This window comes from Ilyonectria robusta (genome assembly GCF_021365365.1).
Source record: "Ilyonectria robusta strain PMI_751 chromosome Unknown BGZ61scaffold_88, whole genome shotgun sequence".
Taxonomy (NCBI): Eukaryota; Fungi; Ascomycota; class Sordariomycetes; order Hypocreales; family Nectriaceae; genus Ilyonectria; species Ilyonectria robusta.
The window spans coordinates 1-23,921 of NW_025764522.1; the positions used below are offsets into that span (position 1 = coordinate 1).

The following is a 23,921-nucleotide window of genomic DNA, read 5'->3' on the forward strand; positions in this document are numbered from 1 at the left end:
GATTAAACGACTCTGGCGTCAGGGTCTCACGCTCTTCAACCACCATGTCCAATCCCCTTTCGTCCAACGCAGCCGTCGGCAGCGCGTCCTCCACCGCCGACGACTCTGGTGAGCAATCCTGCTGTGGCCGGCACTGCCCCTCATGTTCCTCAGCCCGACCCGCACCTGGCCATTCCAGCGTCCACAATCACTGCTAACACGAAGGCGCCGGCCAATTTTCCTCCTCCCAAGACGGACAAGCCTCGCCCGCACGTTTACGGCACCTGTCAGCGCTCCTTCGCCCGATTAGAACATCTCAAGCGACACGAGCGCTCCCACACCAAGGAGAAACCCTTCGAGTGTCCCGAATGCGCACGATGCTTCCCCCGCCGCGATCTGCCTCTACGTCACCAGCAGAAACTACACCAGACCTCGACGTCGTCGTCACGTCCCCGCAATCGTCGCGACACTGCTAGCGGCGTCGCCCCCGGCCAGAACCGAGCTCGCAAGATTTCCCAGGCGGCTGTGAGCTCAACAAATGCCTGCTAGCTGTCGCCCCCCACACACACCACCACAGCCCACTAAAACACAACTGCCCACACGCCCATATATACGGAGGTCCATTTCAAAAGTCTTTGCTCACGCTAAGGACGCCACATCCTTTAATCCCTGTCAGGTACTTGACAGTACATAAGACGTAATGTAGCTACAGGTGATTGCCCGCTGATGACAACTATCACTTTAGTGGCTTCAGGGGTGAGGCAAGTACAACTTAGCGGGCTTGAGTCGCTAGAATATAGAGCTTCTTAGCGCACTGGCCTACGCTCAATGTACTTAATGTATATTACCTAGGAAAAAGCAATGTGTGGCTTGGGCGCGAGCAAAGACTTTTGAAATGGACCTCCGTATATAGTATGGAAATTGGGTTCAGATTTCAGTGGACGTTCAGTTGGAAGTTGTTAAGGAGCACGTAAATATTTCGTCTCAGAAAGGATAACTTTGGACATCTTTCACACTAAAAAACTAGACACAGCTGAATATATAAGGAACCAAAGCTATTTAAAGCCCTCTTTTATTAACGCAATACTTTAAAGGTATCTTATTCGCGTTTCAAACCCTGTTATGTTATCAGAGCTCCGTCTAGAGTCCGGGTTGGGGCAGCGGCCCAAGAAGGGCACGGCGGGGACTTAGAGGGAAAAAAACCAAGGTAGATTCTGCACCTTTAAATTCCACAATAAATTAATAGCATCGATATACACTTTGCAAAGTAGATAGCCAGCTTAAGCGGATCCAACTCTATATACTCTCCGTACCGGCCTTATTTTTATTTTCTTTTTATTCTTTCTATTGCCTGTAGAAGTGTATAATATAGGGATAGGTCCATTCCACATCCTCGCAACACTGACGACCTGCAACTCTGGAACTTTGCCATTTTATCCCAGACCGGATTACCTAAAATGTCCAATCAAGACTCTAGCAAGAAGTCCGCTTGTTGGACCTGCCGGCTCCGCCATAAGCGGTGCGATGAGCAGTGGCCCATTTGCACACCATGCTCCGAGTTGGAAATCACGTGCCACTTCACCCAAGAACGTCCGGCCTGGATGGACAACGGTCTCAAACAGCAACAAGTTTCCCAGCAGCTGAAGACCGAGGTCGCACAAAGCGCAAAGCGGCGTCGAGGGCTTGCCAAGATGGGGCATATCGCTGCCGGCATTGCGGGTATATCAAGCCCGGCGCAACTCTTCACTTCGCCGCCATCACGGGATGATGCTCATGGCGGAAACTTGACCCAGCATCGTCCTCCTATAGGGCCGGCACCAGAGGGCCGAGACAATCAATGCAGCAGAGAATTCAACAATCCTCCAACCTCCTCTGATATGCATTCCTATGGAGGACCCCCAGCACAAGGCCGTCACAATGTCATCGATTTACAAAACCCGAGAGAGTTCAGTGGAGCTGAGTTATCCGTGATGCACATAGGTTTCATCATGACGTACATAGACTACGTGTTTCCTCTCTTATATCCCTTGTACCGGCCTTCGGTGTTGGAAGGTGGGCGATCATGGGTCCTTGCACTGGCAATGCCAAGCCAGAGTTTTTCCAACTCTATCATCAGCCTCTCTTCATACTTTTTCTCTGTCATCCCAGTAGAGCACGGTCCCGGGCACCGCGAATGTACTTCGACGGCATGGGACATGGTTCGCGAACAATCCACTCAAGCCCTGAGCCAGGTTCGAAAGGATATCCAGAGTCTTGTTCCTGACAGGATTGGTAGCTCCTTATCAGACAACCTCACGCTCCTGGCAACAATTGTCCAGCTTCTCATTTTTGACGTCCAAGTCCCGACCTCCACCAAGTGGCAAACGCACTTCGGTGCTGCTGTCAGTTTCCACGAGCAAATTATCGACCGCTGCAAGCGAGAAACCAGTCTGTCGGCTGGTTTGAAGGCTGCTCTTCAGGTCATTAAGTCTGCATCTGTACCGATCTATGTCGAGCTGGGGGCGTTTCAATTTTATTCCAGCGTCCTCATTTTCTGTGACGTTCTCGCAAGCACAGTAACCGGGGAGGTCCCAAAACTATACGGACATTATTCTGAACTTCGGGGAGTTCACGCAGAAGATGCGGTGTTTCTAGACACCAACGCGATTACGGGTTGTCAAGCATGGGCGTTGTTACTGGTCGGCGATATTGCAGCTCTGGGAGCATAGAAGAAAACTGGCACTGCGAGCGGACTATTCTCAAGGGATGAGCTCTCATGTAGAGCCAATGAGATTTGCGAACGACGAAAATTAGGCCTCGACAGGCTTAACCGAACAACACATTCCTCAAAGAACTCACCCTCAACCCGACCGAGCCGACCAATTGAGGCATTGCTGGAGCAGTCGGAATGCTCGTACGGACTTCGACCATTTGCGCCGAACAGACTATTTCAGATTACACAAATCTGGTCCGGCGCTGGCCATATCTATCTTCTCATCATCGTCCACGGTTGGCAGCCCAAGAAGCTTGAGATTCAACACAGCGTTTCCAACTGTATTGAGCTTTTGCAGGAGGTGTCCTCGCCAAGCTGGTTACGTTCACTCCTCTGGCCGCTTTGTATTGTTGGTTGTCTAGCACCCGAAGAGAAACGGTCGATTATCCAAGAAAGATTCTCTTTTCTTGGGGCTCTTGGAAATCTTGGGACTGTTAGAGAGACAATGCAGATCATTCAGGCTGTCTGGGCTCGAGAGGATCTAGCAGCCGATACCTGGGATGTCGCCGCGTGCCTGAGAATTTTGGGTCACAATTCGTTATTGATCTAAAAGAATGGGCAGGCGTCAGTCTCTTACCTTTGCAATTATACGCAGTGATAACACAATAAAATGGACATCTAGCACCCGCCGAGATGTCAACATGAAGTACAATCTCGGAGTTGCTATCCACAGCTCTTCGCCACAACCAAGGCTTTCCTCGCTAGCGTATTTTAAGCTTTGTATAGGGTTTTTAGATCCCATTAAGAAGCCCCCTTCGGATAATTCTTGAGTAGAACGTTAGCGGCGAGGACAAGGCGTTTCCATATGGGCGTGTCCAATTTGGTGGCGTAGTTCGGGATGTAATATACCATGGCGAGTCCCTTGGTTCTCGTCAAGATCATCGAGATATCGTGGTTGTAGCGGAGGCCGACTGCCATTGCTTTGTTATACCGGTTGACAAGCGGGTAGTTCTGCCGGATCTTGGGTAGGCCGTCCTCCGTGAATCCGGTGTCCTCGACGATCTTCCAAGGCGCTTTGAACCGACAAGCCGTCCGCTTGTGTTTATCTGCACCTTCTCCGACGAGTCCTTTTAGACAATAGGTACTAAATATTACGATACTTTCGCCTGGCTTACAGGTATAGCCCGGCCGCCGAGTGTTAGATCGTCATTGTTAGATGCTGGCTTGTTGCCTTAACGGTTAAGCTTTAATAATCACAAGTACATTTGTATGGAGTGGTAGTACCAGCTGCATTCTCTCCTGTAGCAATGCTGCGAGAAACCATTGCCATCAGTCTCGGCCTTTTTCTTGTTGCCGTCCGTCATCTATTTGCTTCCACCAACCAGGTTACGCGACAGCTCTTCCACGTCCTCGCCACCGCAAAGCTCGCTTCCACTAACCGCAGCTACGGCAACCTTGCAACCAACGAGGCGACCTGAGGTGTCGGGGTGGGTAATATTGATTTTTGCACTCACTGCTTGCCCAAAATAGACCATGCAGCAGGGTTCGATCCTTTGGAGCTCCTTTAATTGGCCAGGCTACTCAAAACCTGTCTCCGGCCTCGCATTACTGAAGGTCCTTGTTGCAAAATCCATCGACGAGGATATTTAAACCACTCACAGAACCCCAACATGTGTGAGCTCTAGTAGTCAGGTCTCAGTTCGGCGTTGCAGCGGGCATGTTTGATCGGCATCCCGATCGCCAGCGTAAAGGTCTATTTATTCATCGTAATCTACGATCTAGCCTGGGAAATCTGGTGGGCTCGCCAATCTGGGTATTCCGTATCTGATATGTCGCCGAAAGCCAACTCCTTTTGAGCCACTGATACTCGATTCGAAGTCGATCCAAACACCCGGACTGCCCAATCCATTACCGGCCACCAGTCCTTGGGCAGAAACTCCATGACGGCAGCAAACTCCCGCTCCGCTGCTCCATCAACCCACCACAGCGCAGTGGCGAGTTTGACCAACATGAAGAAGTAACCAACGATGGCCAGGGTTCTCGGATCCTGGGCTTCTAGCAACTCGACGAATCGCGGCGTAACCAAGGCCGGGAATCGAAGTACTTTTCGGTGCTCCGGGTTGCCATGGATGCAGGCAAGTTGCCAGACAGCTTGCCGGTAGGCTGTCATCATTTCTTGGTCCAACATGCACTCAGGCTCCATATCTTGAAGCAAAAAATCAAACTTATCGGAGACATTCTCCATTGATACATAATACTGCAAACCAAATCGCAATCCCATGTCCCGGCCAACTTCAATGGTCTGGAACCACGGCCACATGAGGCCGAAGAACCCTTTTGCAGACTGCCAAGGGCGAAACCAGTGCAAGGGTAACTGAGGTCCAGCTACGGAGTGAAGGTACTCCTGGTTTGTGCTCGTATGAAACAGAATGAAGGCGCAAGACGAAATCAGTGACGCGGCATTGGCATCGCTGAGGCCTACCCGTGATTCCTCCTTGTGGGAACGAATGGCCCGCGCCATGTATCTGTGCGATGCTTCGCGAACACCCCAGTCACGGTTTCCAAGGCGCCGGAGATGGAATGCCGTGAAGCCGAGAAGGGAATCCATAACGAGTGGTGATTTCATGGCCATGTCAAGGTTCCAGATGGACCAGGAGTCTTGGGGCTTTGACGATCGGGAGATCATTTCTTGGTAGTGGGAAAGGAGACGAAGTTCAAGAAGTCGATCGGTGGGGGTGTTAACCGATACAGGCGCAGGACAATAGTTGGCGAGAAGCGCGGAGATGCTATGCGGTGTTTCCTCGGAGAGAGTACATGTGGTTGTTGGTGAGGGCAGCTCTCGCTCGCACGGTTTTTGACGGACAGGAAGAGGAGGCGCATCTTCGGGAGAGCTCCGGCGAAGAGGTGGGATCATGATGCGTTGCTTGGGCTGGTTGACTGAAGTGCGAAAAGTCTCAAAGTAGTCGCATATGATCTCCTTCCTAGCGCAATTTGAACATGTTGGTAGGATTTCATCGCACTACGCAGGATATCACACTAAGTTAGTAGATTGCTCAGTTGAATGTTGTCTGATGAAGCTTGAACCAGCTACTGAGAAATCGACGCTGGGCAACCAACCTTTATTCGACTCGATTTACACGGCCTGCAACCCCGTCGGGACTTGCGATGGGGGCGTCGCACTCGGCCGGCAGTCTCGGCGCGTGGTGGCACGGCACTGGAGCCGGCAGACTCGGGGGTAGAAGGCGGGGAGCCTCTGGCTGGAGTCATGGGTGCAAAGATGCAGACTGGTATTAGTAGACAGGTCCTTCAGCCAAGTAGCTCTATTTAGACGGACATTTAGACGGATACGCGGAGGCATGGAGCGGTCCGATGATCCCGACGCAGCTGGATGCAGGGCGCGTATGACGACGATGAGAGTGGCTCAGCGGCCCAAGCCTCGCGATCGTGCAGGCAATTTGTTACAATCTAAGCTTAACCTCTGCCCAATCAAGTGCTCCTCAGTACGAGGAGAGTGCACTAAGCCTCGAAAGGCTGCCCCTAATCCCGAGTTGTGCAAGTTGCGGGTCGCGTTTGATTACTCGTGAGCATGGTCGCGAATTATGGATTACAAGGACCAGGGGGTGACATTGTAGAACGCTCCTGGTTTGATCAAAAGTCCGTTCACATCTTGGCAAATCAATGTAAGAAACCTTGTCCTATTCTTTAACACTCTATATCTTCTATCCGCGAATACAATTACAAACAAAAGAGACTGCAGTTCATCTAATTTAAACGAGCGCATCTTGGCAAAACAATACCAATCCACCAGTCGGGTCGGTGATTTCCACCAATACCATCGCTCCGCCCAGAGAGCTTACCTTCTCGGGCGCGTGTCAGTCAGCTCCCAACAAGATCAACCGCTGCGAACTTGACCGTAGCCTCCCAGCTGCATCTCCGAATCCGAGCTCCTCCCTCGTTCCTTTCTTGGGGCGGTGAGGACCTCGGATGGGTGGAAGACGTTGAAGATGATGGCCACTCCTGCCATCAACAGGATATCGAATACGTAGATAAAAACCTCTTTGGACTGGAGCACGCCATCGTGGCCCATGACGTATTCAATCACTCGAAAGACGGATCGCACGAGGATGAGTAGACTGGTGACGTAGAGGACCACGAGAAGCCTTCTCCAGGGAACGGTGATGACCAGGCTCCTCTGGGTGGGGTCTCGGTTGATACGGCGGTGGAAGATCAAGGTCGAAATCATGAAGAGGCCGAAAAAGAGGATCTGAACAGCAAGGCCGATAATGATAATGGTCTCGCCTTTGTCTCTCTCCTTTTGGTTGTCCGCGCTGGCCAGCATTGAGCCACCCAATCCTTGTGCTGCGATGGAAATGACGTCTCCAAGAAGGAAAAATTTGGTCAGCCAGTTCGGCCGAATAAGTGAATGTTTATCGGCTTCCAGGAGCTGAATCAAACGGCCGAGGACCATGTAGATGGATGCGGCGTAGATGGTGGGTCCAAGGAGAAGCAGCAGTGACTGAATAACGAACGGCCCTAAAGTCCAGTCAGGGCTTTCTTTGGCGCCGATGGCTCTTGCAATGCAACCTATGGCTTCGGCTACATGCAAACGTGGTTAGCGACGATGTCTACGGGCCGCCTCTGCCGCTATGCTGTGGGGGAACTCACCAAGACAACCAACAACGAACGGGATAAAGTACCAGTTCTTGGTCCTGACAAGCTGCCAGGAATGAAACAGTGCCGATGCCGCGAATATAATGATGAAGATGACGGCCGCCGCAAGGGACGGGTCATAGCGATATAACTCTCTGGCCATGATCGAGTCGGCGGTGGGAGGGCAGCAGGGATTCGGGGGGAATTATCGAGCCGAGTAGAAAAGAGAATCGATGTCGGTTGATCTGTTGGTTTGACTGAATACTGAATAATCGAGGGCGGAGTAGCCATTGCTTAAATACCCAACATGATGAATTTGATTTCAGTCCCCGGATCTGAAGCAGGACAAGGTAGGGGGGGATAAGCGGGTCACGATATCGAAAACCCAGCGAATGAGAGCTCGCCCAGTACGAGCGGTTTGGTACGTGGGATTGTGCGTGGCACCTCACACAGCCTCTCTGTGACTGGCAAATGAGACTACTAGGGGGGTCTCGTCATTTCACTTCAGCTCAAACCCCCGTTCGTCCCTCACGGGGGTCGTTGACCGGCCGATTTTCTAGCGACCGGCCAGAAAAAAAAAGGTACATATAAAACAGGCCATGTGCACTAGTAAAATCAGGTACCTACGCTTAATGTGATAACTCTTTTATGTACAACAGCGTATTCCTTTTCTAGCATGATGACGCATTTGCAACTACAACCCCGCATTACTACAACCTGTTGGATCCGTTACGGACTATTCGATCAAATGGATAAGGATCAATGCAGTGATGATGATGTTGATGCTTCCTTGTTCCGGTCATCCGGATCGGCCCGGAAGAGGGGTTATCAGACCCCCCTTCTGACTAAGGTCAGGATATCCATCTATCAGAGGTTTCGTAATACAGGGTCACAATCCAACACAACCTGCAATTGAGGGTATCACTAAAACACTACAACTTCAAACCACCACAACATTATGAGTTCTTCATCAATTTATGATCAGAATACTGCATCTTGTAGCCCGAGTCTGAAACTATCTCCAAGGTCAAAATGGATTAACCCTGACACCGGAAAGCCCAACTTTTCGCAGTACACTGATGCGAACCTCGAACAATACACTGTTGTGGCGGTAGAGCTTTTCCAAGATGGATTCTATTGCAGAGCAGCCGAAGCATCTCGAAGGCTGGAAGTCAAGTATGACAGGCTCCGGTCCCGTCTTAAGGGAAAGAAGCCTGTTACTTAAAATGGCGGGAACAACACTCTCTTGACCAACTTGCAGGAGCAGGCAATACTATGTTGGGCATATCGCCGGGTCACATAAGGGCACTATATTTAACTTCGGTCTCTTTAATATCAAGCCTTACTTTAAACGGTATTACTGCGACTCAGGAGATGTACCGTCTTAAAGATAAGGCTACGAGATAGTTAGCGCTTTAAGTATGGACGGGAGTTATAGCAAAATACGGCCTAATTAGCGTCGGTTATGCTAGGCTTCGAGTCTCGAAGGATGAATACAATTAACAAGCTGCACAGGCTGATAAGAAGAAGCGGGTTTTGAAGAGAGACAGCCAAGATGAAGGGCTCTTTTTACGCCGTTGGATACGTGATGTCAGGTTATATATCAGGACTAGTATCATGACTTTGAAGCTGGAATTCTGTCTTCCAGAAACGGTCGTTTATCATCCATAAATAAGTTAAGACCAACTCCATACAGTATTGAGCACCTGCACCTTCCTCTCCTGCAACAATGCTTGTTGATGCCTGCGTGGAGAGAAGCAACAATGGAAGAGACAAATTCATCTAAACCAGATATGTCCTCAGTCAAAACAACGTTTCCAAGTCGCGAGGGTTAGTATTTAATAGTTTGCTATAGTAATATGGGGCTTATCTTTATCTACAGTCTCTTTCTAGGTGTGGTATCTGGCTTCGATGTCTAAGATGGAGTTTGATTAAGAGGTGGTCTAAGTTATAGTCTAGTTCACTATCGATCTTGTATTAATACACTCGGGAAGCCAATCCTTCGGTTGCGAATATGAGGTCAATCATCAATTAGCTACCTTTCCATCAGTACTTTGGGGTCCTAGGAGCTGTGAGGAGATATAATTAGCTTTCCTCAGCTTGCACATTGGTGCGTTTCTGACTAAAGGGGATAATAAAGGTTGAAATCCCCTAGTATGGTCGTTTCGCTGTCTAGTTCCAGAATTTCTAAGGTCATGGCTAACGTGAAGAGCATATTCGTTCCTACTTCGTTATTGACGTTGAAAATATGTTCGTTTCTGCCCGCTTTTGGGTCGAGGATAGTGAGGGCGATGATATCCTTAGAACCATGTGTGACGTTTTAAGTAGAATTTCTGATTAGTTTGTTGACATAGAAACCTACCCTTGTGTACGAATCATCTAAATATATCAAGTAAAAGTGTGACATGAGATGTTAATAGGTTAGAACGATAAACGGGTTGCACCGGGGTTCTTAGATTACTAACAGAATTCTCATCAACACTAAGAATGACAAGCACGAGAACATTATGCAGACGCTTCACCTCACCTTGAAGGCCACCGACAAGCCTCTTTAAGCAAGAGGGCCTTCATTCGCCAATGCTTTCTACTCCTTCGGCATCAACTGTCCTGCTCCGACTTCCACTGTGACCTCAAGACTCCTGATGGTCTCAACCGCGATCTCGACATCATTCGCGGCCATTAGCGTGGCCACACTTCCCTGAACTAGAAAGCACATTCAAGAGCAGGAAGAACACCCTGAAGAACTTATAACCCCCTCCACAGGTCCCTTGATTGGATTTACATAGTTGCATTTACACTTGTAGGCAAAATCCCCTCCTGTGTATATACATACCTTAAAGATACATGCTGCTACATAAAGCTCACAAAGTTGGACACCTGAGTAAAGATAAAATCACGGATTCTTGCCGCTTAAAACACATCTCAGAAGAAATTTCTCGGACCCGTAATATTATTCTTACTAACAATAATATCCACCTTAACGGTTCAACTCACCCAAGTATATAAGAATATGATGATAATTAAGCAGAAGGTGTTTGAATAAGGAGTTTCATGAACGAATCGTTGTAGCTTCTACTGATTTTATTCAACTTAACACAACTAAATCTCAAATTCTCCGGCACGCATAGCAGCAACAACACCACCATCGACCAGAAAGTCAGATCCAGAAATGAACGACCCTCTTTCATCAAGCAGAAAAGCAGCGAACTCTCCTAGTTCTGCTGGTGTTCCCATACGCCTGGCTGCTGAAGTCTTGATCATATTCTGATACAAATCCGCATGAGGGCCAGACATCTCATCGCGAGCTAGCGGTGTTGCTATAATACCAGGACTGAGGCAGTTTATGCGCGCATGGCGTTTTGCCCAAGTCACTGCAGCCGCTTGAACGCGCAATGCGTTGGCACGTTTGGCGAGTATGTAAGCTGCCATGGAATTTTCAATTGCTGAAAGAGCAGGAAGGGCTTGTAGATCTTCGATGGATGCATAGGCCAAATCATGCTCAAGTTCAAGGGAAGGTCGGCCTCCCATGTGACCAGCTTGACTGGCAATGACAACACCGGCGCCGCCTTTCCCGATGACTTTGCCGAATGCCTCAAGAACGTAGGCGGTTCCGAGCAAATCAACGTTGACGATCTGCTCCGGTGATGCTTGGTTGGGTGAGACGCCGGCGGCATGGATGAGGCGAGTGACTGAGCCGAGAGACGAAGCCCGTTCAGCTAGTGCAGACACAGCTTCCCGGTTGGAGACATCAACCACCTGGGTATGCACCTCGTAACCTTCGTTGAATAGAATCTTGGACGTAGCCGTCAGTTGCGCTTCGTTGTAGTCGGCAAGCAACAGGGTGCGATTGGTAGCAGCATGGCGACCTATGGCCACTCCAATGCTTCCCGTGCCGATCAAAACGACAACTTCGGACGACATATTGTGTTGGCGTGGTGCTTCTTGTCTGTTAGGGATTTGAAGAAATTGTAGAGAGGGATGCTGTAAGCTTGCTGTTGAGAAAAGTAAGAAAAGGGAGATTCGATGTCCTTTTATCTCATTCGTAAGCGGACATCACAAAGGTCATAGATCCCGCACTCACGAATGAATAACGGGACAAGGGAAGTGCAGAGCGAATAGGTGGCGGGAGAATGACAATGATGAGCAGCAATGTAAGGCCGATGACTGCGCTTGCTTTTTTATTCCCCGTTATTTCGGGATGGACCTCATTATATAATTGTTCTCAAGGCAAGCTAACATACCTCCGGTATCACCGTCGTAATCCTTGGCAGCTTTCGGGCCGAGCAGGCGTAAGCCATACACTCAAGCGCAATCCCAAATACTTTGTCTCCTGCACGCGATGATTGGAACACACAACCATGCCCCACTAGAATAAACTGTAGTGAAACGTCACTTGAAATAACTTGACCGAGCTCCACCCAGGTGGAGTTCTAGAATATATCACTAGGAAAGTCAAGAGACAACTTAAGCCAATGCCAGGCTAGTAATTAAAGTTAGTGTACAGTAATCCAATTGCATTAGTCTGTTGACCACACCAAGCTGGAGGTTACAGGGATAGCGCATAATCCAGTTGCATAAGTGGAAACGCTAAGGAGGTGCCCGAGGAGCGAGGGGATTGAAGGACAGTGCACATAGCTCTTTGAGTGTCGTAAGGCGACACTTAAGTCACGAGCCAGGGATTCCACCAGTTAGAGGACACAATACAAGAGGTACAACTGGGCTCCCCAAAAACAGGTGGTAGTAGAAGTTCTAGCGATCGCCAGCGCTACCAAGATCTACATCGGATAGCTCAGAATCACACTGTAATTGCACTTGCCACAGGTTGTTCTGTGTCAATTGCTCCCAGCTGGGATTGTGTGGGTCCCGGGACTTAGGTGTCGTCTTACGACACTCAAAGGGATATCTGGACAAGAAGGACAAGCTAGACCGCCCGTTCAGTCATCGTCGGGTTCCCGGACATTCGCCAGCCTGTTCATCTTGGCCAGAGCGGAAATTCGGACCGCGTCGGCAAGCGGAATGACGGGTTCGAGGGATTTAGCGCAAAAACCCGATCTGAGAGCTGGTTCATGGCGAGGGGATGCAGTGGAGCTCATGTACATGGCTTACCCACCACCGCTCTCAATCAGTCCATCTGCGCTAGTTGGCCAGGACATCAGGCTTCGTGCGTATCGGATCATCAAATTGACCGATCCCTATCTTCATCCAATACCATCCATCGCTACTTAGATCAACTCAGGGACACTTACCTTAAGAATCTGCACCTTTGAATTTGCATCTATCCCCGACAAGTAAATGACCCCTTCCTCCGTCAAGTTCTGTTACTCTCTCGATCATGCCTACACCCCGGGTTCTACTGCTAGGTGGCAGTGCGAGCCTCTCACGCCTTATAACCTTGCGTATGGTTGCCAAATCATGGGATGTTATCAGCGTAATTCGAGATCCCGCTCAAAGAAGTCAAATCCTTAGACTGGGCGACGGTCAGAAGGGCAAAGTCGAAGTTTTGATTCAAGATTTGGAGAAATTGAAGGGTGCGAAAGGCGCTCGCGCCATAATTGAGCAGGCGAGGCCCGACATGGTCGTATTTGTCGCAGGTTGGCATCGAATCTTAAAATCCGCATTTTGAGCTTTTCACCATGGCTTACTAACCCACATCAGGATCTATAAATAATCCCTTTGCCGTGGATCGGGACGCTTCAAGGAGCTTCATGGATGCATCTACAAATGCCGACTCTATCGGCAAATTCCTTTTCATTTCTTTTCCTGCATCGCGCAGGGCCAGAGCCCCGTGGTGGTCAGATAAAGAATACCGAGACTGGGTAGCAGAGAAGTCCTCATATCCCGATATATGGCAGGCGAAGCTTGAGGCAGACGAATACCTAGTTGCTTTAGCCAACGCACGGGCACGCCGAGGTGGTCCACCTTTTCAGGCCATCAGCCTCCGACCTACTTGGTTAATCAATTCCAAGGGAACTGGCAAAGTTCATCTGGGGAAATCGAAGGCGGTAGGACAAGTATCGCGCGAGGATGTTGCAGCTGTGGCGTTAAGTTTGCTGTCGAGGGATGATACTAGTGGATGGTTCGATCTTTTCCAGGGTGATGTCGATATTGAAGAAGCAGTTAGCTCGGTTATAAGGGGTCACATCAACTGCATCGATGGCGAGGATGTTGAGCGAATATATAAGCTTGTATTGTAAACACCGAATATGGCATTAAGTTTTACTGTCTACCAGCAGAATAGCACGACTCATTATTTATTCCCGTTAGCAGTGGCGATGTCATTCGATTAGGTTGAGAGCAGAACTGTCACGACCCATGTCAGACTAGGCCCCGACCCAGTTACGTGCGCTGACAGAATACCTACTTAGTCCACCCTATTATATATAAATCACCTTAATTATTAGATAATTGCAGCAATTTAGAGGTATAAGAATTATTAGAATTATTAGATAATTCTTATAATTTATTACTTTACTATAACTATATAGCTAATTAAATAGTATATATTTACTATATATAGCTACTGAGCTATTAATATAATTTAGTTACCTTAATTATCTTAATTTATTATATATTATTATACTTAATTATTACTAGATATAATATTTTCTTTATAAGTAATATTTTTATTATTTTATTAATATAAATTTATAATTTAAATATTAATATAATAATTATATTTTATAATTTACTATAGATATAATTTAAAGTAAGTAAAAGATTAGTTACTAGTAGATACATTATAGATTTATATTAATAGAGTAGTTAAAGTATTACTTATAGAGTAAATATTATATTAATATTATTTATATTAATAATAATTAAATTACTTATATTATTATAGCTTATATTTCTATTAAAATAGTATTTTAAATAATAGTTTTACTATTTTTAAAATTTTATTAAAGTTATTATTTTAATAAAATCTAATAATAAATTTTACTTTATAAATATAAAAAGCTATTGTTTATCCCTACTATTTGAGATTACTATATAGCTTTAATCTATCTAATAATATTAAGTAAAGCTAAAAAAAAAAAAAAAAAAAAAAAACCTAAATAAATATAAAAAGCTATATTAATATTAATAATATTAATTTTTTATATTTATATAATTTTAATAACTTAAATAGCTTTACTATATTAATTACTTAGCTTTTTAAACTTTAAAAAAGCTATATATTACTATATTTTATTTTATTATATTAACTTTATATAATTACTAACTTTAATTATATTACTAGTTTTAAAAATACAGATAATAGCTTAATTATTTAATAACGTAAAAATCGTAGAATATATATATTATGCCTACTAGCCCAGTATATAACTACATACTTAGCCCTAGGTTGTAATATCTAACAGTAAGATTTAACTTACTCCTAAGTAAACCACGCTAGTAAGAATAGCTTAAGTAAGATATCGGAACTTGGGGTGCTTGTCCCCCATAAGTGTTACATCCAGCTGTTCGTGGTCCTCAACCGATCCAAACTCGCGGTCCCTCTTGCGGTTTTCATAGTCGAGCTTGAAGTGTAAGCCAAGAGACAGAATGGTAATCATAAATGTGAGAGTACAGCCAATAGAGCAACCCCGGATAAAGAAGGGACTAATCATGTCAGTATAACTATCGGGAGAGCGGGAAATAGGACTTACGCGTCCTTCTTGGGATACATGGAGCTGCTGAGAAATGAGCTGCACTGCCCCAGGATGGCGATAACGGCGATTCCAATGCCGCGCTTTGTCTCGCCGCCTTGGTTGTTGAGAAGCCATGTAATGTTGAGAGTGAGCGAGGGAAACACGCCCATGACGGCAAACCAAATGCCGAGATAGCGAATGTTCATCCTGTTGGTGTCTTCGACGATGGCAAGAATCAGGTACCCGACGCCTGCCATGGCCGAGCAGCCAGCAATCACGAAACCGCGGTGCCCAAACTTGTCCGAGAAGAAGGCCGCAGCGACGCAAAGGGTAAATGCCGCCGCGTATGGCGGGGCGGTGAGGCCTTGGGCGTTGATGCTGCTGTATCCGAGGGCCTGGACGATGGTTGGGAGGAAGTTGGCGAGGCCGGCGAAGGAGTAGTTGCAGCAGAAGTGGATGAGAGCATGCACGTAAGGCTGGTAGTCGCTGAGGCCAGCTGTGACTTGCTTCCAGTTGAGCTTTGTCTTTTCCGTAGTGTCCCTTGTGCCGAGTCGAGCAGTTGCCGCCTCCTTTTCGTCTTCGTTTAGGAACCTGGCTTTCTGGGCGGAATCGGCGAGGAAGAAGTAGACGAAAGGCGCGACAATAATAGCAGGGGCACCCTCTACAGCAAGGGTTAGTTACACGCAAAATAAAGACGATGGTTCTGACGTACCAAGAAGCAGGATAAGCCTCCATGGCTCTAGAGATGCCTTAATCTGAGTAATGCCGTACGCGAGCGAGGCAGCAAAGCAATTTGCAAGTGGCGACATTCCGATCAGGATTGAGACTCGGAGTCCCAGTTCGCGACGTTGATAGAAGAGAGATAGATAATAGGGAGCACCGGCACCAAAGGCGGCTTCCAGAATTCCTAATGCAGCTCGACATGCGCAGAGACCGGCCATGTTCTTGACGACGCCGGTGCATGTTGCGACCACCCCCCAACTGATACAAGTGAGCTGGTTGGTTGATTGGTGTCTTCAAGATTGGAGGGAGAGACTCACAGAAGACAGAGACTCGAAATGTACAGATGCGCCGGGAGAAGCTTCCACAGCAAGGTGGTCCACTCGAAGACGGTGTAGCAGATGTAGAACGAGTTCAGGACCCAGACCCACTGCAAAGGTTATTAGGCTTTTCCCAAACTATGGCCACGTCTGTTTTGTTTCGTACCTGAGAGTCACTGAGTCCCAGATCGTCTTGAGCTCCGGCCGTTTTGGCATTGCCAATGTTTCCACGGTCGAGGTAGGATAGGACGTAGAGGACGCATACGAGGGGCATGAGATGTCGATCAAACTGGCGCGTCCATGTCAGCATGAGCTTCTTTCAGTATCATGAGGCTGCTTACCTTTCTCCTGATGTGTGTCGAGAGCTTTTCTGGGACGAGAATCGCAGTGTCTCCAGCGCTCTTGGGGTCTCTCTTCTCGCAGTGTGAGACGGCTAGCTTGACTTCTGCGTCTTGCATGTTGGTATCGGGTATCGGGGTCTACTCAAGTTGAGCTGAGTCGTGAGTGAGTGCAGATTGCAAAAAGGGCGAGACGAAAAGGTCTCTTTATTCTACTTCTCGAGCAACAAAAGACGCGCCACGCATATTTGATGACATTTCCGAATCTCCTTTAAACCGAAGCCTAAACCCTTCCCCAGATTATACCCCATCTGATACCCCGGATCTAAGCCAGTTGAGTGGATTTGCGTGTGCAGATCGTGGGGAATTCGGTAAAGTCAAAAGGGGGGGTGGGTCCATTGCCGCCACCGGGATTTTCGGGAAATTCGCAGCTCGGGAGAAATGTTTTAGTTGGAGATGTTTCTAATAGACACCGAGGATATAATCTTCCATTCCGTTCGAGAACCGAGTGTGTTCAGGGATATGTCTAGGAAGTAGAAGTTGGAGGTGAAGATTGGCCTCACCGGTTGACAGTTGACAGTGAGGTGACTATAGGTTTAGAAATAATTTTACTGGTTATGCAACACATGTGGGCTGATGCATCTTCATTCACTCCCTAGTCTCATTTAAATACGCAATGGCAAAATTGGTGATAATGAGTCAAGCAATGTGCTAATAACTACAACAGCAAGCGTGTAATTGTGACAAATAAACTAACTACTGAACCCTTGTGTGTTTCTCAGCCAGATCCCAGTACTCCTGAAAGCCCACAGCAGAGCAAACATCCTCAAACTGCATGATGGTGTCCGGCGACTCGGTCTTCCTTAGCAACCCCTGCAGCGCCCCTCTCATGGACTTGATGCCCGCAGCCAGCAGCGTCAAAGGATACGCGACGCTGCAATAGCCCATCGCTGCAAGATCATCATAGGACATGGAAGGCGTCTTTCCACCTTCGATGATGTTGATGAAAGATGGGATTTGAGGACCTAGGTCTTGTCGCGAGCACTTCATCTCGTCGACTGACGTGATGGCCTCGATGGCGACGGCATCGGCACCTTCGGCAAAGAATGCCTTGGCTCGTCGAATGGCTTCCGCGTAAGAAATGATGTGAGCATCAGTTCTAGCCAAGATAAAAATGTCAACACCCTCATTGCGAGCTGCCACGGCAGCACGAATCCTGGATACGGCATCGTCAAAGCTGACGACCTTTTTGTCCTTGGTGTGGCCACAGCCTATTTATGGTCAGCAAAACATATCAAAATAGCGACAAAGGCTCTTACGCTTCGGGCTGACTTGGTCTTCAATCATGATTCCTGCAGCGCCCGCCTTGGCATAGCCTTGCACAGTCCTCCTGACGTTGACTTCGTTGCCATACCCAGTGTCTCCGTCAACCATGACCGGGACGTCGACGACTCTGCAGACCTCAAGAGTGCGATGGACCATCTCGGCAAAGCCAAGATATCCGGCATCGGCCAAACCATGAGAGGCGCTGACGGCGTAGCCGCCGAGGAAGACCATGGGGAATCCAGCTTCCTCGACAAGACGCGCGGTCAATCCGTCCCATGCGATGGGATGCTGGACGATCTTGGTTGGGTCAATGTGAGCTTCAACCATCATCTTTCGAAGCCGAGTGGCTGACTCGTTGCGTTGAGCTCCTCGTTCAAGAGGATAGGGGTACCCGGAGCCATTGGCGCTGCGGTTCTTGGTTACTTGAGCGGGAGACATGGTGAATGAAATAAGTGATGTTGTACTTGACAAATGATTATAAAATTAGACAAACGTCGTGAGTGGCTGAGGGCGATTATGATAATAGCCAAGTCTTCTGGGCGCTGGATACAGGTATAGCTATCTAAATGAATATCGTCGGAATTTCGGAATGAAATGTCCTAGATATATCCTACAACACCGCTTAATTGGGACGGGAGTTCGGATATTTCGGTTTGCACTTAATGTTCTCGCCGGCGTTTTCGGTATTTTCAGGTACAGCCGAGCATCCGTGTCTATCCGGAGACTTCGTGCGCTTCGGCTGCGATAATAAACCAACCAAACTCAAGCCACTACCTTCAGTTGAAGAAACTGTGAATTCTGGTAGTCTAGTCAGCCTTGATAAAAGACAGTTTCACTCCCTGGTCTTAATTCAAGTTCTTGACCAACTAAGCTCTTTTGCCGACGTATCGTTCCTTCAAGATGCCTGCAGCTACAGAATCCCAGACCCCCCTCGTTCAATACCTATGGACGCGGTACGCTAAATGCCTCATTCCTGCTACACGATCATGACTAATATGCTGGCAGAATCCGACAGTTGGGTGTGGGGAGCGTCATGGGTGTTCCAGGCGATATGAACCTGGAGCTACTTGACTACATTGACTTAGTCGACGGATTGTCCTGGGGTAAGTAGACTTCCACTGGAGTGAAGCTTCGATACTGATCGAGACCTGCAGTTGGAAATGCCAACGAATTGAACGCTGTATATGCCGCTGATGGCTACGCGCGGGCCAAAGGCTGTCCTGGCGTTGGTAAGCTTTCCAGTGATACTGTCCATCGGCTCCACTAACGTAACTAGTCGTGACGACAATGGGAGTGGGAGAACTAAGTGCACTTAACGGTGTTGCTGGCGCCTACACTGAGCAGGTCAAGCTCATTCATATCGTCGGCACAACTGCGACCCATGTGCAGGCCAAGCGTCTCATGATTCACCACTGTCTTGGACCGAACCCAGACCACAAGGTAGGAGGTTACGTTTTGCTCGCGTGAGCCTCTGCTGATAACTGGGATAGGTGTTTGAGAAGATCTCGGCTCATGTGAGATGTGCTCACGCGTGGCTGGAGGATGCAGCGACGGCTGGGGCTGACATTGATGTGAGTTGGCCTTTGATAGACACATAACTTGGCTAACAGGGCTAACCACACCGGCAGAGAGTCATCAGGGAATGCCTTTTGCGTTCGCTTCCAGTCTACTTGTTTGTTCCCATGGATTTTGTTCATGTGCCCATCGATGCCTCACCTCTTCGATCACACATCGAGCTTAACCCCCCCATTGACTTTGCCAACGAGGCAGAAGCACTGTCTATTGTTCTCAAGGCCTTCCAAAAAGCCAAGAATCCCCTCTTGTTAGTCGACTGCCTCACAAATCGTCATAGTGCCGTACAAGAAGCTAGAACATTGGCTGATCGCCTCGGCTTTCCCATTTTCTCGACTTCGATGGGGAAGACGATAATCGAAGAGACACATCCGAGATACTGCGGCGTATACAACGGTGAAGTCTCTTACCCCGGAGTGAAAGCTGCTGTGGAACAAAGCGACTGCATCCTGAATCTTGGACCGCTTCTCGCCGACAGCAACACGGGTGGACACACAAGAGAGATTCGACCTGATCAGGTGATTCTCGTGGAGCCTGACAGTTGCACAGTAAGTTGATGATGCTACGCGGACGGGAATCAGGAGACTTATATCAGCAGGTCTTTGGCACCACATACAATCAAGTGTACCTCAAGCCATGTACGTCACGTCCAGCCCTCATTCTTTTCTCGCGATATTCTCATCGACCCTAGTCCTTCAGAAGTTATTGAGCGGATTGGGAACCATCAAGCTTCCATCGTCCACATTACCAGTCCTCCCGAGTCAACTAGTACCAGAAGACGCGGATTCTAAGAGCATTGTTCAATCGTGGATCTGGAAGCGTCTCGGTGAGCTTACTCGGCCCGGGGACATTCTCGTCGCAGAGTCTGGCACGGCCCAGTTCGGATTCCCCGATGCCACATTTCCAGCTGGTGTCAAGTATGTGACACAGGTCTATTACGGCAGTATTGGGTATTCAGTAGGATCGTGTCTAGGCGTCGCGATCGCTCAGAGGGAGTTGCAAGCAGAGACTGTCGTCAAGGGTGGACGAACCATTCTCGTCGTTGGCGATGGTAGCTTGCAATTGACTGTGCAGGAAGTCGGGACAATGATTCGTCTAGGATTGAACCCTCTACTGCACGTGTATATCTTAACCCTTCAACGACATGACTAACTAGTGGCCAGCATCGTCATAAACAACAAGGGCTATACAATCGAACGAGCCATCCACGGTCCTCAGGCTGGCTATAACGACATCGCATCCTGGCGTCACCAGTCTTTGCTTACCTTTTTCGGCGCAGCGAATGCAGAACAGTCAAGCCGTGAGGTCGTAACAAAGGAGGAGCTGGACAAGGTCTTTTCACTCTCAGAGTATCAATCTCCCAAGAACATTCAGCTGCTTGAGGTGCACATGGACGTCATGGATATTCCTTGGCGCTTGCGGAACCAGATCGCAATCGTCAACGCGCGGGCCAAGGCGAGGAAAGCTGGCTTGGAGGCCAGGGCCAATGGCGTCAATGGTGCATCGACGGAATAGATTTGATAGAGGTAGAAGGTGCTCACAAGATACCAGCAATATTCAGAATACTTGGATGCCTTTTGTACTACGTGGTCGGGTTTCTTTCGTCGCTCACTCTCTTCAGTTTTGGCCCTCCAGCTTGGTGTTGCTGCACATCTGTGAAAGTCGGACGATTAAGGCTCCCTTTCCTCTCAACTTCTGAATTCTTCTGATCTGATTTATGACACTGGGTCTCAGTACACACAGGTCCGTGACACCGGGCATGGCATATCTAGTCACTGCTCCTGCCCCACAGCTATCTAGAAGTTGATATGGCAGCCATTGGATTGACCCATTCTAACAACTCCAATCATTACATAAAACTATATCGTGGGGAAGATACCAACTCCCATGAGTGACTGAAGGAACGTATCGGTATCCAACTGCGCCATAGAATCCTCCCACTCGATAATCGAGCTATCAAATCCAGTCCACTGGTTGCCTTCATTATACCCGGTCGAGGATAGCCACTGGGAAACTCCCGCACTTGATAAGGGAATGCTATTGGGGAAATCCGTCTGGGTTCCACTGTGAGTCTCATTAGCAGAGCCTGGGACTGAAGGAGAGAGAAGTTGGTACGTTTGGTTGGAGATGGTGTTCGCAGTGTTGTCAAGTGGATATGACCCGTTCCAGTTGAATTCGTCTGGTATCATACTCCGAGACACTCTCGAGCCAATTGTAAGAGAGATCAAAGAAGATGCTTCAGGCGACCTCGATGGCTCGAGGTCCATCATTAGACCTCGAAGTAGAATAGCGTATCGGAGCGCTGGGTGCGCGGCATCTATGCTGCACCTTTCGAGAACAGCTACAGTATCCCTAAGTGTGGCAATCAAAGCCGTTTGATAGGATATGCTCGGAATCCCGGATCTAAGGACCTGGGTTGTGTCGATACAAGAGACTCTTTATCATATCAGCGACAGCTTCTTACCTGGATCAGAAAAACAGAAGCAAATACAATCTTCATGTAATGCCTAGAACTGGCGTATCGCAGGGTGTTCTTGCCCATTGGTGAGTGGAAATGTAGCATCAAACGAAGAAGCAATCCTGCTGCGTCGATGGCCTGCTCTATGTAGTACGCAAGGGACGTTGGTGGGAATTCCCAGTCGTTGTCTTGCTGCTCGATGGAGCTTCGACCGGAAAGAGATGTCGTGTCTTTTCCTCCTTCTGCGAGCTTAAGATACGTGCCCAGGCTCATAGAGAACTCGTAGAGGCGGAGATACTCAAAGTCAATCTTTAGCATGGCCCTTGAAAACTCGGACATGCCAGGGGCGCTTGCTAGGACAGTTCAGATCATGGGGGAAGGCGAGCTGGAATGTAAGGTCTCTTACAGTCCCATAGACTGGCATACTGCGTCTTCCAGTTTTGATTCATCATGTCAAAGTGCTGCAATAGTGCCAACAGGCGTTGGCTTGTCTGTAAAGCTTCCGCTTTTGGCTCAACAATGCCATCTCCTGTCGGTGGGTGTAGGACATCCTGGGTGTGGGCTAGAAGCTTCATGAGCCCAACAAAAGCGCTGTGAAACTGATCCGAGACACCGAGGCTCAGATTTGGTATAGCCTCGTGGCCGTTTTGTGGTCCGTGAAGTCTGATGTTGCGATCGTGGAAAGCCTGGCTGACCTGAGTGAGGTCTACGTCGTCGAAGCTCATCAAGGCCGGGCGACCTAAGCGACGAGCAAGTGACTGGGACATGATGAGACACCCGAACAAGATGGTTAGGTATCGACATGAGGTCTTGAGGATAGGGCATATCCTTCGGCTTGGGGGTAGGGATCGCAGAAGAAGGAACGCATTACCCACGTAGGACCTGGGAGAGCGGTGTAAGCCAGGATCCCATTAGCATCGAGTGGAGGATTCACCAAGAAACCTGGTCTGTACGGAACGCAGGCTGGAGGATTAACTCGCCGGCCCGTTGACCATATGATGCGCACCGACTGCCCTGCGTGTTGTTGTTCTCGACAAAGGCGTGTATAGGCTTCGGTAGCCACTCAGCCAGCATCAATAGAGTCTCGACAACTGACAGAGGGGACTTTGGCCTGACCCCCTCAAAGACTACCCTGGCCACCTGACGTTTTGTCCACAACCAACTGGTATTGTGGACCTCGCAGCTTCTCTCGTATCCGCCGACGGTATGCTTGGGCAGGTGATAGTAGCGGCTAGAAACAGTGATGAGACATCCTAGAAGTATGTCATCCTCCTCGAATAGAGAGCGCATTACCTGTAGGTCGGGGTTAGATCCAGTAAGGCATGTGTAGTAGGCGTCTGGTATGAAGGGGAAGAAGGGATAGAGATCTCTGAAGAAGAAGCAAATGTAGGCCAATGCTTCGTTGGGAGTAACAATATTCTCCCAGAATAGGTGGCAGCGGAAGGTTGCTATTTTATCTTGGATATCGGGGTTTTCACATGGTGAGACCGGTGGTTCTAGCATGGTCTGCTCCTGTTCCATGTCAACTAACACCGGTATTCCACTCTCATGTCTATTATCGGAAGCGACTGAGGCGACTGAGTGCTGTTGGGCCGGCTCGCCGTGGCCTCTGGGCGGTTCAGCGTCATCGCCATGTCTCGCAGCGGCGTCCGACAGGAACAAGAGCGCATCTGCAGAGCTTCGAACATTGAAATGTTCATGAGCCTTGAGGGTTGAAAAGTCAACGTCACATACGAATCAAGGAGGGGGTAGGGTGGCACGAACCAGATTCTCGGCCGTTGGAGCTGTTTCTGGGACTTGAAGCCGGGCTCGCTTCTCCTGAGCTTTTCTCGTTCGAGCACTCGTATCGTAGGAGCGTTTCTTGGCACCAAAGACACAGTCTCGGCTATCTCTAAAGCTGACAGTCAGCAAGAGCCAAACAGTACTGACCGGGGGCCTTACTTCAGACACTGGACACAACTTGCACCAGCCGCTCTATCCTCAACGATACATCGGACTTTTCGCGACCGGCATGCAGCGCAAGCCTTGTACGCCCGTACACCGAGGCCAAGGTCCGGGATTTTCGGGTCTGACGGTTCACCGGCGCTTGATCTGCGGTCGAGGAGAGACATGATCGAGAAGAGAGATGAAAGGAAGAAGTCTTCGGAAATTTCGGAATATTCGCAGCGGGGCTTTCCCCATCTTTATACACGCAGGCCGGCGCCACGGAATGGGCATAGTATGCGGGGAAGAAGC

The 23,921-nt window shown here is 48.7% G+C and overlaps 10 protein-coding genes across 10 annotated transcripts; 4 read left to right on the plus strand and 6 right to left on the minus strand.

The window, feature by feature from the left end:
• Positions 1 to 150: 150 nt before the first annotated feature.
• BGZ61DRAFT_231346 (uncharacterized protein) lies at positions 151 to 702 on the plus strand (the record flags this gene model as incomplete). The annotated part of the gene is made up of 1 exon (XM_046238221.1): positions 151 to 702. A coding segment is annotated over one exon (378 nt), but the record flags the coding sequence as incomplete, so codon positions are not given.
• A 734-nt stretch (positions 703 to 1,436) lies between these two features.
• Positions 1,437 to 3,281, plus strand: BGZ61DRAFT_487682 (fungal-specific transcription factor domain-containing protein; the record flags this gene model as incomplete). Its single annotated transcript, XM_046250008.1, has 2 exons — positions 1,437 to 2,657; positions 2,688 to 3,281. 2 exons carry the CDS (start codon positions 1,437 to 1,439, stop codon positions 3,279 to 3,281), a joined length of 1,815 nt encoding a protein of 604 aa, XP_046093549.1.
• Positions 3,282 to 4,442: 1,161 nt separating this feature from the next.
• On the minus strand, positions 4,443 to 5,938 carry BGZ61DRAFT_435995 (uncharacterized protein; the record flags this gene model as incomplete). Its single annotated transcript, XM_046244011.1, has 2 exons — positions 4,443 to 5,690; positions 5,789 to 5,938. The coding sequence occupies 2 exons, from the start codon at positions 5,936 to 5,938 to the stop codon at positions 4,443 to 4,445; spliced, it is 1,398 nt and encodes a 465-aa protein (XP_046093550.1).
• Positions 5,939 to 6,563: 625 nt separating this feature from the next.
• BGZ61DRAFT_375373 (RTA1 like protein-domain-containing protein) lies at positions 6,564 to 7,484 on the minus strand (the record flags this gene model as incomplete). The annotated part of the gene is made up of 2 exons (XM_046242401.1): positions 6,564 to 7,267; positions 7,337 to 7,484. 2 exons carry the CDS (start codon positions 7,482 to 7,484, stop codon positions 6,564 to 6,566), a joined length of 852 nt encoding a protein of 283 aa, XP_046093551.1.
• A 2,936-nt stretch (positions 7,485 to 10,420) lies between these two features.
• BGZ61DRAFT_487685 (short chain dehydrogenase) lies at positions 10,421 to 11,242 on the minus strand (the record flags this gene model as incomplete). Its single annotated transcript, XM_046250009.1, has 1 exon — positions 10,421 to 11,242. One exon carries the CDS (start codon positions 11,240 to 11,242, stop codon positions 10,421 to 10,423), a length of 822 nt encoding a protein of 273 aa, XP_046093552.1.
• Positions 11,243 to 12,653: 1,411 nt separating this feature from the next.
• On the plus strand, positions 12,654 to 13,515 carry BGZ61DRAFT_576774 (uncharacterized protein; the record flags this gene model as incomplete). The annotated part of the gene is made up of 2 exons (XM_046256229.1): positions 12,654 to 12,912; positions 12,977 to 13,515. The coding sequence occupies 2 exons, from the start codon at positions 12,654 to 12,656 to the stop codon at positions 13,513 to 13,515; spliced, it is 798 nt and encodes a 265-aa protein (XP_046093553.1).
• A 1,212-nt stretch (positions 13,516 to 14,727) lies between these two features.
• On the minus strand, positions 14,728 to 16,450 carry BGZ61DRAFT_500951 (major facilitator superfamily domain-containing protein; the record flags this gene model as incomplete). The annotated part of the gene is made up of 6 exons (XM_046251633.1): positions 14,728 to 14,923; positions 14,971 to 15,613; positions 15,665 to 15,933; positions 15,993 to 16,102; positions 16,159 to 16,281; positions 16,334 to 16,450. The coding sequence occupies 6 exons, from the start codon at positions 16,448 to 16,450 to the stop codon at positions 14,728 to 14,730; spliced, it is 1,458 nt and encodes a 485-aa protein (XP_046093554.1).
• Positions 16,451 to 17,086: 636 nt separating this feature from the next.
• BGZ61DRAFT_487688 (Pyruvate/Phosphoenolpyruvate kinase-like domain-containing protein) lies at positions 17,087 to 18,094 on the minus strand (the record flags this gene model as incomplete). The annotated part of the gene is made up of 2 exons (XM_046250010.1): positions 17,087 to 17,601; positions 17,650 to 18,094. The coding sequence occupies 2 exons, from the start codon at positions 18,092 to 18,094 to the stop codon at positions 17,087 to 17,089; spliced, it is 960 nt and encodes a 319-aa protein (XP_046093555.1).
• Positions 18,095 to 18,556: 462 nt separating this feature from the next.
• On the plus strand, positions 18,557 to 20,743 carry BGZ61DRAFT_542051 (thiamine diphosphate-binding protein; the record flags this gene model as incomplete). Its single annotated transcript, XM_046255129.1, has 9 exons — positions 18,557 to 18,609; positions 18,662 to 18,759; positions 18,811 to 18,885; positions 18,933 to 19,096; positions 19,147 to 19,227; positions 19,285 to 19,776; positions 19,827 to 19,866; positions 19,920 to 20,349; positions 20,392 to 20,743. 9 exons carry the CDS (start codon positions 18,557 to 18,559, stop codon positions 20,741 to 20,743), a joined length of 1,785 nt encoding a protein of 594 aa, XP_046093556.1.
• Positions 20,744 to 21,024: 281 nt separating this feature from the next.
• On the minus strand, positions 21,025 to 23,797 carry BGZ61DRAFT_500954 (uncharacterized protein; the record flags this gene model as incomplete). Its single annotated transcript, XM_046251634.1, has 8 exons — positions 21,025 to 21,061; positions 21,170 to 21,292; positions 21,344 to 21,639; positions 21,720 to 22,039; positions 22,093 to 22,568; positions 22,621 to 23,390; positions 23,451 to 23,577; positions 23,628 to 23,797. The coding sequence occupies 8 exons, from the start codon at positions 23,795 to 23,797 to the stop codon at positions 21,025 to 21,027; spliced, it is 2,319 nt and encodes a 772-aa protein (XP_046093557.1).
• Between the last annotated feature and the right edge of the window lie 124 nt (positions 23,798 to 23,921).